Source organism: Hemiscyllium ocellatum, chromosome 37 (assembly GCF_020745735.1).
Source record: "Hemiscyllium ocellatum isolate sHemOce1 chromosome 37, sHemOce1.pat.X.cur, whole genome shotgun sequence".
Taxonomy (NCBI): domain Eukaryota; kingdom Metazoa; phylum Chordata; class Chondrichthyes; order Orectolobiformes; family Hemiscylliidae; genus Hemiscyllium; species Hemiscyllium ocellatum.
The window spans coordinates 24,277,252-24,288,756 of record NC_083437.1 but is presented as its reverse complement, the minus strand read 5'-3'; the positions used below and the strand labels follow the sequence as shown (position 1 = coordinate 24,288,756).

The window sequence follows — 11,505 nt, the reverse complement described above, 5'->3', positions numbered from 1 at the left end:
TGGACTAGTAAATCAGCATGTTTTAAAAATGACACTTGTTGCTCATCATAAAAAGCTTTTCAAAACATTATGGGCTGTGCACTGAATAATAGTAACAAGGAGAAATTTATCTTCAACGTGTTTCACATTTTCAGATATTAAGGTTTCAAAAATGGCTTGTTGTTTCACCTCAAACAAAAAATTGTCAAGAAATGCGAAATAACAAACTGGAACTTTAATGACAACCAGTGTTACATTTCAGAACATTTTGACCACTTTTCCATTAAAAGGATTTGATAAATGCTACTTAAATGAAGCAAACTGTACTCACACTATTCCTAAATCCTCCAGAGTCAAGTTAGACTCAAAATGTTACCTTTTTTCTCTCACGTTTCCTGATGTATTGAGTTTCTTCAGCTCTTTCATTTTTAATATATTCCAGTACTTATTTATTGTGCTACTTTAAACCTATTATCCATCAGCTATATCTATTTTCTTATCGATCTGTTCAGAGTTCTGGAGTAGATGAGACTGAGAACTCGTGGCTCAGAGCTAGGCACTTTCCTGGTCTCATTTAAAAGTTAATGAAACTCTGGAAGTTGCTTCAGGCTGGTGCATCAAAAACCAAAGCCAGACATGAAAATAGAACCAAATTCAGTTCAGAAACTTTTCTTCTGTGGTTATTCACAGGATTTAAACATCACTGGCAAGGCCAGCAGTTATTGCCCATCTTTAATTGCGCTAGAGAAGATAGTAGTGACATTAATGAACTGCTGCAGTTCGTACAGTGTACAAGTTCTATGGGCTAGGAAGTACATGATGTCAACTCAGCAATGAGTGCAATATCTCCAAGTCAGGATGGTGGTATTCTTGTGAAATTAATGGTCTTGCCCTTTTGGTTTGGTAGATGTCACAGCTTTAGAAGGTGCTCTTGAAATTGGTATGTATGTTGCTGCATTGCATTTGGAGGTGGGGTTTGATTGCTTAAAATGGTGGACAGGGTTCAAATGAAAAGCAGCCTGTTTTGTCCTGGGTGATGTCAGGTTCCTTGAATATTATTCAATCTGTACGTATTGAGTCAAGCAAGTGCACAGAACTCTTACATTTACTTGACTTATGCTTTGTAGATGATGAAAAGACTGAGGTGTTAAGAGGCAAGTAACCCACTTCAGAATTCCCAGTTTCTGCCCTGCTTTCACACCCATAGTATGTGTGTAGCACATCCAGTTAAAGTCATAATGGCCATAATTATGGCTGTGTGTTTGAGGATATGGATATCCAGTCGACTGCTGTGTTTACAGAAAACAACGCTTTCATTATGGCACAGTAAAGGACGTCATAAAGCAACACAAAAATGGATGACAAAATCCAAACAGTTTTAAAATTTATTTTACAAACATGTTCTGGTAAAATGAGTCAAAACAGTATGTAAGCCACATACATTCTCAAATTCCAATTCAATCCACATGCCTACTTAGAAAAATAAAATTGAACCAAACCACCCTGTTCCATGGGCAAAACATGACTCATTATAATCCGCAGGTCATATGCATCTGAGCCTCCAAATCTAATTTTCTATAAACAATGGCATATTTAACATAGCTTCTTGGATCCTGCAAGGCTGAACTCTTTTACAAGGAGTTAAATATAAAAATACGAAAAAGATCATCTGTGCTAAATTTATTTCCTGTCATCCAGTGGGTCAGAGAGCAATTGACTGAGGCAGTCCTTTCTTTAACAAGGTTATCAGGTAACTGCCCAATTCTTCATCCTAGAGATTAAAAAGAGTCAGTAAACATTGTTAACTTCATAAATTCACAAGCATTATTGATCCCAGAACCTGTGGCAGGAACTTCTTTGCACAAGAGGTGAAGAGCTGATCAAACAGGTCAATGTGATCGCCTGACTAGTTTCAAATACAGTAAATCCTCTGTATTTGCAAAATCATAAAACATGAATTTGCCTATCTGCACCAAAAAATATTTTTGAAAAATCCACAGGCAAAAGTCACATATCTGTGATTCTTAACCTATTTTTGAACAAGCTCTGCACTTGTGAATATAATCATTTGCAGGAGTTCTCAGGGACAGAACCCTTGTCGATACGGAGGAATGACTGTACTTATATTCCAGGTATGAGTCCTCTAATTGGAGCAGGTTAATCTGCCAATCGTTACCTGTCTTTTTATAGAAAGTCTTTTGCATGTTAAGAACAGCTTGTTTTTCAAAACAAAACCTAATTCCTTTGAGTCACTGAAGTATTTGGTGTAGAATTAAGTGGGTGTATGATTCCCTCCTATGCTGCATCATTCTACAATTTTTCTGTGTTAAAAATTCTACACAAGTTATTGTTGAAACAGATCATTACATGTTAATCCACAACTGCACTTAAGTCGTATTGGATGGAAATTCCTTTGCTGAACAACAGCTTTCTGCTGTTGGAAAGTTTACAAACCAAATAGCTTTTCAACATATACTGCACTCCAATTTAATGAGATTACACTTTTTATCCAGGGAAAGACTAACTCCATATAGCTTTTAGTTTGCCGCAGTTAACTGTTTTGTAACTTTGTAAAATGCTCTATCGTAAAATTGAAACACCACCAGACAACATTGTACCCAATCAACACTGAGTGGGTGAAAAGTGTGAAGTTATTTTGTTTTACTAATAGTGGTTATACACTGTAAAATTCCATATCCTCTCATTTGCATAGTGACATTTGCAATAGGTTACACAAAGGTATATACAATACTTGTGATTCTTAATCAGTTAATTTACATGTCAGTGAGCAGGTTAAAGACACTGTGAAGATCCACTTCCAACGATATGAAGCAAGCACTTTGACAACATTGATCAAACAACAATGAGAAACAGCCAGCAGTTAAAAAACAGGATTGAGTAATGTGATTAAAAAGATTAAAATTGCTGAGCTTAGTTCCCATTTCAAATTTGTGTCATGGATTTTAAAAGATTAAATGCATGGTGTCAGAGATCATTACTGTAAATCATCTATGATTTGTTTGGAAAATTGAATAATTAATTTGTCAAATTGAAGCAAGTTTACAAATTGTGTTGAAGAGTAACAATTAATGATATTCATATTCTTGAAACCTCCAAAGAACATAATCCTGACAGAATAATTTCAAAAGATAATTTGTATATGTAAATAACTGGCTAAATTCTCAACAAGACGAGTGTTCAATCAGCATCAATTCCCAGAGTGACCTGCGATCATGAAGGAATTCTGCTCTGCTGCCCCTTAATCCAACTCTTACGGTCTAATCAGCAGATGGAACAATCACTCACTTAAATTTAATAACACTGACATGGAATTATCATCAATTTATCAAACATCCTAGAGATAGTTGCTTCTTAATCTGAGCAACCAGAGGACACAGTATATATCATGGCAGCTGTAATTTTTTTATATCTTAATTACAAAAACACAGTATGCAACTCCACTACACTGAGCATGCAGAAGGAATCTTCATTTGATATGAGAAATTTATCACGTTTCTGAATGTGAAATGGAACATCAGACAAGCATAATGTGCAGGTCATGCAATGTGCCTCTTAGCTGCACTTTCAAGCTCATACCCTTCCTATTAGACTTCAACAGCAAGGAGAAGCTAAGCTCCTAAACACCTAATCACACTGCAGATTGGCATAGGTTTATCCCTGAGTTGTGGTAATGTCGGGTATGCTAGGTCTTGTGTCTTCAGATTTGACAATAAATGAAAAAGCCAGTAATGAAATCAACGGTTGACAGTGTTGCTGACTGTTCCAAACCTTGGGACATCCTGGAAGTCCTCACATCCACACAGACACAGACTAACACACCAACTGACAAGGGAACATGCACACACTCTAAGTTACAACCCCATGCACACACACACACACCCTACCCACAGAAATCCATACACAGACCCACAACCACAGACATCCTCACCCACAGAGACTCTCACACGGACACCTCCTGCCACAAAGACTTACACACAGACTCCTCCCCCATAGACACTCACATTTACATTGTTCTACTGTTGACTGCAAATATTCTGCAGCTCAATGGATTGGCTACTTCAAACTAATTTCACAATTACAATTTTTTAATATTTCTTTACTAAAGAACAGTTTAGATATTAGCAGTCAGCATCCCTCTCGGTGTGGGAATGTTTAAGATGCTTGTGGCATCTGTGGACATTACCCAACCTCACCAATTGCCGACCTGTATAAAGCAGGTCATGAAGTATGAGACACAGACACAGAGCCTCCATCTGGATACAAGGCAACATGTGGAGTATTCTAAATACAAGCCTCACTAGACATGAAAGACAGTGGCTCTCTAAAACAGGATCACTCACCTGGTAGGTCCATGAAACTAACACATCCTTAGTACTCTGATCATCAGACATTGCACTGATTTTAATGAGAATGGACTCCACCATCACAGAGCCATCAGGCAGATGTTGAATCGGATAGTCTTTCAAGATACTTCCAGACAACAAGGAAAGAATAAAAAAAAATTAAAAATTGATTGAGTTATTTTTGAACCTTCTATGTTTAATGCTTTATAGGCTGCAACTGCTTGAAGAAATATCCCTATAAAGTAATACAATATCTATTAAGCAACCCTTAGCTGATGAGTAGGTCAGCAGCTAAGGTAATATTATTTGTGTGCAGCAAGGCTACCGTTCAATTCCAAATTTTGATCAACAGTCTTACTGAGTGTGCTGATATTTTTTAATGGAAACTGAACAGATCATGCTCAAGGTCTCAAAATAAAAATCAGTGGCATCAATAACTGGACTAACTGTTTTTTTCTTCCAGAAGCTACTGTGTCCCTTGCCTCTGTTCCCAGAAAAGAACATTCATCGATCTTATCGCTATGCAAATCAATCAGCAATATAATATGAAAGGCTCCAATCCAAACCACTGAGACACCAACTGGAGAACAGAGATGGATTATGGTTTGGGATTTTTTTGACCATTTTGCTACAGCATAGATTTGAATAGGAGCTACTTTTAAACATAAGGATTTAAGGGAAAACATTTTGCATTAAGCCATTTTAAAAAAAAGATGAAAATTGGTTAATACTCTACTGACAAAGGTATTAAAGTAGTTTCCCCAAAAGATTTTAATAATAACCAATTTGTTAGCCAGTAGTGATACTCAGAAACATTATATTAAGTAACACCTAGTCAGAGTGTGCAACAGAAGCTATTTGGCATATCGCTGGTGGCCAACATGGGAAGATCAAATAGCAACAGAAATACAAATTGGCTGTCACCTCAAACAAAAATTGCCTGGGTCTAGTTTTGCCTACAGCCACGAGGTTAGTTCACAGGGGGTTGGGATGAAGTTATTTAAGCCAAAGAGGTGATTGCAGATGTGGAGAACTGTACCCTTTGTTATCCTGTATTATTTCAAGAGATGAGATGTATTGGTCAAATTAACTGAAACCAATCATAACTGTTGTACACAATGTTATTTTGCTCATTGAACAATATCAAAGCTACAGATTGAAGAATGTCAAGTCACATGTTAAAGCAGTGCTGACAAGCCAGCAATGCCCACATTCCACGAGTGAATAAGAACAATAACAGGACTGAATCTTACCAGTTGGAATTGGCTAAAATGTCATTTTAGCCCTGATGAAGGGCTTATGCCCGAAACGTCGAATTTCCTGTTCCTTGGATGCTGCTTGACCTGCTGTGCTTTTCCAGCAACACATTTTCAGCTAAAATGTCATTTTTGTCAAGTTCCATGGAAGGTTTCTCTCCATGAGGCCTAGTGTGTTTTTGTGGGTTGTCCCGTACCAATGTATCAGACCTAAAGAGCTTATGCCTGAAACGTCAACGCTCCTGCTTCACAGATGCTGCCTGTGCTTTTCCAGCGCCACCTTTTTCAACTCTGACTCCTCACTTTCTTCTTGTTGTATTCTCCCATTCATCACAGACACAAGTACTCGGCACTGCAAGGACATGGGTGGCACGGTGGCACAGTGGTTAGCACTGCTGCCTCACAGCGCCAGAGACCCGGGTTCAATTCCTGCCTCAGGCAACTCTCTGTTTGCACGTTTTTCCCATGTCTGTGTGGGTTTCCTCCGAGTGCTCCGGTTTCCTTCCACAATCCAAACAATGTGCAGGTTAGGTGAATTGGCCATGCTAATTGCCCATAGTGTTAGGTGAAGGGGTAAATGTAGGGGAATGGGTTTGGGTGGGTTGCGCTTCGGCGGGCCGGTTTGGACTTATTGGGCCGAAGGGCCTGTTTCCACACTGTAAGTAATCTAATCTAATCGTCACCGCACACCCACAAACCCATGCTTCCCAGGACACACTGGTGACAGAGCAGAGATTTTGTTGCTCATGCAAATGCACAATCTCATAGCTCTCACCATTTAAGATCCAAGCCACACAGTTTACCTGTCCTTAGTCTCATCCTATCTTACAATTCTGTTAAAGTTAGTGCTACTCTTGCCCCAATGCCTAGTAGCCTGAATCGTTCAACATGCGCCCGACACAAACAGGAAAAGTCTTCAAAAGGTTCAAAACATTCACTGATATTTAGCAACAGCAGAAGTAAACAATAAACAAACAGAAGCTTCACATAGCTGTGGGAACAGAAACAGATATGTGCCTTTCAAGGACCAATACATTTACAGTTCCCTGCATCCAGTTCACATACACTGGAGGGAGATGTTAATTATGTCTTGTCTGCTTACAGTGCCTGACACTGCAATGCTTCATGAAGGTGACTTTCCCCTGCGCAATGTCCTCACCTTCCTCCTTGGAAGACTGCAGCCACACTCTTAGTTTTTCAGCATCCATCTCGTGCCCTCTTTGCCTGCTGCTGCAGTAGCACAATGCAGCACACAAGGATTATGCACTAGACTCCAAACACAGTGTACCACAGGAACCCACTCTTCTTACCCTGCTCCCCTCCTCCAAGTCTGATCCAAAGATGGAATCTGATTTCCAGGTGGCCTTTGTCTGCTCTGGTAGAATTATGGGCTACATTGTATCTATGGAGCCATCAACCATAGTCGTCCTTGTTTCCTAGTAAGTAACTTTGCAATGCATCCAGTCTTTGAAATTAACTCAGACCATTAGAGTTCACAAGGTTGGAGGTGTCGTGGCTGGTAGCTGGCACAGATCTCCAAGATGTGCTACTGATGATCATAGATGACTTGCACATTGCTGGAATGGAACTCTTTTCTATTGAGGAACTCAGGTGCATTATGGTATGGCACTCTCAATGCAGTGTGTTTACTCTGGCCGAGGAAAAGCCAGCTATGCTGCCAATCATACTGCCTGAGCTACAGCACTGAGCTCATTGCAGGGAAATGATAGGAAGCAAATTGATCTAACAACAATCGCATTGGTATCGGCCTTGACACATTTCTGGGTGAACAACTGAGGATTCAGCCAAACTTCACTCACACTTAAAATGAACCTGAGTCGGGATTATTAGAAACAGAACAGAATTTTCATAACATGAGCTGTAAGCATTCACATCACTCACAACTGATTGTTTAGTGTAATTCTCTATACAGTGGACATGGAACAATCCAAAATGCAGGGCCATGGGATTTCTCAACATGGAACTGTGACATTGTACCTTATTCTGATAAATGTGGTGCCAGTCACATTGCAAAGATACAGCTGGAAATTGTAAGTGTTGGATGAATAGAGACTTTGCCCTCCAAACCCCACAACACTCAAGAATGACATCATTACACATAACAGTATGTTTCTGAATACTTCAAGTTCAAGGAGAGAGAAAATCAGTTCTGTGCTCCTGCGCAGTCTCTGAAATCTTGCAGTGTGTTTATGCTGTGGCCAGCAATTGTCCGCATCAGCCTGACTGATGACTGCTCCCCCATGACCTGACTGAGGACTATTCTCCTTCAACTTTGACACATAGCCATTTGATTAATGCACATGCAGTGTGTTTGCTGGCTAGGCTACTGTTACATGCTGTAGGTGAAAGATTGATACAGCATGGTGCTCCCTGGCTGACAATCATGACAAGTGCACTGCTATTGTGCCTGTATTGAAAAGCAAAGCAAGACAGAAATACTGTGAGCCTTTAAGATCTAGCTGAGGGACCAAGGCAGACGGGTGCTGCAAGCATTGAAGTAGGCACAGTGAGTGAGTGCTAAGGGAGTGAGCATGCAGCCCAGAGATACAACCTGGTTGAATTCATGAATTTGGTGCCTGTCCCTGATTGCAAAGTGCCTTTGTAACTGTATTCCAATGTTAAGTGCTGGTTGTTCCAAACTGAAGCACTGTAGTACAGAATCATGCAAAGTATATTGAAGATGTGTCCTGATGAGGCTGATTCAAGGCAGATGCCAAGTCTGTGAATGGAGTGTGTATGCAGTTGCTGTCATGGAGTAGGGCATTGAGATATTGGTCCTGAGTGTTCAAGATGAAGATCTGGAACAGCTGGCAGCGGGCTGGAGTCACCAGGTTATTGCTATGACTTTAAATTGTCACCATCTAGTTTCTGTCTGACTCATGGGAGAATGGGAAACTGGTGAGATTAAGTTGTTAATACATGCTAATGCATGCAAATAGGCCTCTTGTGCTCACTAGTGACAATTTCATCTTGCCATTGGAAAATGGGACACTTTGCTGCTGCTTTCTAGGCATAGCTCATGATGTTCAGGGCCTGGCAAGATTACTCTACTATATCCAATCCATATGATGTGATGCAATATCTTCCTAGTCATGTTTTCATATATGTAGATATTAGCTAATTGTGAGTAAACCCCAGCATATAGCGACAGGAGATCCAAGTCTGGGAACATCCAACACTACCAAACCCAAGAAGGTATCACAGCAAACCCAAAACTGTACTAGCCATGGCAGAAAAGTACAAAAATTAACTTGAGCAATGCAGCAGTCATTTGAATAGAACAGTAATTAGTTCCAGACCTTTTCTTAAGGTCGACACTTCCTTCTTTGATCAGTTCTTGGTTTATTATTGGCTGCTGCCCATCCTTTTCAGCTACTGCTCTGAATGACACATTTTTTTCTTGCTTCACATATCTGACTCTACACCCATTTCGCTATGGTGGCAATAAAAATAAATTAAGCTATTATCTCCACTGGCCTAAGCAGGGTAATGTACTCACTTTTTCAGGTGGTTGTATATTCGATTTAAGGTATCTTGTTCTGAGTGGTGGTCCTGTATTTGAACTTTACATGTGTAACGAAGGTGATGTTCACTGAGACCCAATTCTTTCACAGCCTGTTCAGGTGAAACTAGGCGAAGGCTCTAAACATAAAAGCAACAAGAGCAAGTGACTTTGTGTTTTATCCTTCTTTCAAGTGATACCCAAATTTAAACATGCATTACTCACGTTATCCTTTATAATCAGTGTGCCATGCATTAGTTTTGGTTTCTTTGAATCAGGTACTGGACCTATAGAACAGAGGGAGAAAAATCAGAGACATCATCAAACATAAGTATCAGTGACTGTGTTTACATTCATTTCATGAAAACCCGGTTTTGTTATTTTCTTCTCAACCTCTAATAAATTGAAATTTTGATTACTTTCAAACACTCTGCGAGACACTATATAGAATGCTACCTTAATGCAACGTAAATAATTTAATTCTTCTTCAGCTTTTCAACTGCAGTGCCCAGTACAGGCTCAAATTCCCATGTCCTCAAGTTGCTACTTGTCTACTCTCTGAATACAAGTCGAAAGTTGCCTCCTGTAATACTATCTTGTACTAACCTGCCATTCTATTGAGTCTTTGGTCCCTGAACAGTATATAAGAAAATCAAAACATCAGTGACAAGTATGAACCCATCTTCTATTTGTACATGGTTAAGTGTTGTCTTACCCATTAATATTCACAGGGAAGATGCTTCAACATTATCAAAACAATGCAGCTTAAGCTTCCAACCACAATGGCAAAACCTCCACTACACACACATGATATTTCCATTTTGTACATCACCTATTGTTGTGGTTAGCCAGATTGTAACAAACCATGATCTCAACTGGTGCAGATGAAGGAAGTGTTGTGGTGAGGACTTTCATTCGCTAGAAATTGGTTTGAAATAGCTAAGCTATTTCACTTCATGAAAGTTATCAAGATATCAAGCAGCATGTATCACTTACTTTACAAACTTGCACTAAAATGTTGGACCACTTTATTAAAATAAAGAGCACCTCTATGGATATTAGAATGAGATTTCAGAAACACTACATCTGGTCTGTTATTATATTGAGACCATGCTGGAACATAGGGCAGACAATGCAAGTTAAAGGCTACAGAGATGTGGATTATGAGATGCATGATGAGGATTAGTTGGATAACATCCACAATCAATGAGGAAGGTTTGAAGACAGCAGACAAAGAACTTTTACAAACGATTACCAAAAAAAAGTACAATTCCTGGGACACACATGGAGGAGAAAGAAACCAGAAAATCACGATTGATGACATTGTAAAGCATGACATCCGAAGATGAATTTGACTTAGGTCCATTGCAGATATCAATCCCATTGCCCATGTTAGAATCCTAGCCTCAGATGTGAAAGGACAATGAAAGAAAATTTGCTTACCCATCCACTAATCTCGATTTCCTGCATTCTTATAGAGTCTTTGCATCATGCTTTTACTATCACCTCTACTGTTATAAACTCCACATCATCCAGTAATTTCACACGAGATCTACGGTATTTTATTGGCGATGCATCCATCACACCTAGTATGGAATGCCAAAACTCTCAACTGATTACTTGTTAAAGAAAGTCTGTCTTTAGCCACTAACTGACTCAATAACAATTATACCTTGTGCTTTAAAGGGATAGGCCAAGATAAACATGGTGAACGATCTTGTACGATGTCCTTCTCCTCATTAAAGAGCTATCAGCATCACCACAAGAAAGCTGCCCACGGTTTAAAAATAACAACCTGCTTTTAACTCTTTTAAAGACAGAAAAATTATTAGTTTGCTTAATGTGAAATGAATTAGTACTCCCCAGCATCCTAGCTGATATTTATCCTTCAGTCAACATCACAAGAACAGATTATCTGGTCATTATCACATTGCTGTTTGCAAGATTTTGCTCTGGTATATTGGGCTGCCCATTTTCCACATTACAACAGTGACTACAGTTCTTTGACTGTAAAGCACTTCAGGGTCCAGTTGTCATTTAAAACAGACATTATAAGCATCTTCTCCTTTCTGTACATTTACTGGAAACTAATAACCAAATTTTCACATCAGATTTACTGCTTTTAGTTGTGTCAGTCTTCGGTCAGAGGTGTCACTCACCTGAGTCAGAAGATTGGGTACTCAAGTTGCACACCAGAGGCCTAAGTGTATAATTTAGGCAACCACTTCAACGCAGTAGTAGGGACTAGCAAAGGGGTGAACTCTTGGGTTTGACATTAAACCAAGTCCACTCGCAGTGAACATAATGAACTACCATGGCTCTACAGGAAGAACAGCAGGTGAACATGGCCAAAATGCTTCAATTTTCAATAAACCTGATCTTC

At 39.4% G+C, this 11,505-nt stretch overlaps 1 protein-coding gene across 1 annotated transcript in view; it reads right to left on the bottom strand.

Moving 5' to 3' along the window:
• Window positions 1-1,350: 1,350 nt before the first annotated feature.
• ints11 (integrator complex subunit 11) overlaps window positions 1,351-11,505 on the bottom strand; it is a 36,912-nt gene continuing 26,757 nt past the window's right edge. The window contains exons 15-18 of the mRNA XM_060851840.1: window positions 9,348-9,409; window positions 9,120-9,262; window positions 4,341-4,470; window positions 1,351-1,750 (exon numbers count right to left, since the gene is read on the bottom strand). Of these exons, the coding sequence (XP_060707823.1) occupies window positions 1,682-1,750; window positions 4,341-4,470; window positions 9,120-9,262; window positions 9,348-9,409 (404 nt within the window). The 3' untranslated portion in view covers window positions 1,351-1,681. The remainder of the gene's footprint in view (window positions 1,751-4,340; window positions 4,471-9,119; window positions 9,263-9,347; window positions 9,410-11,505) is intronic.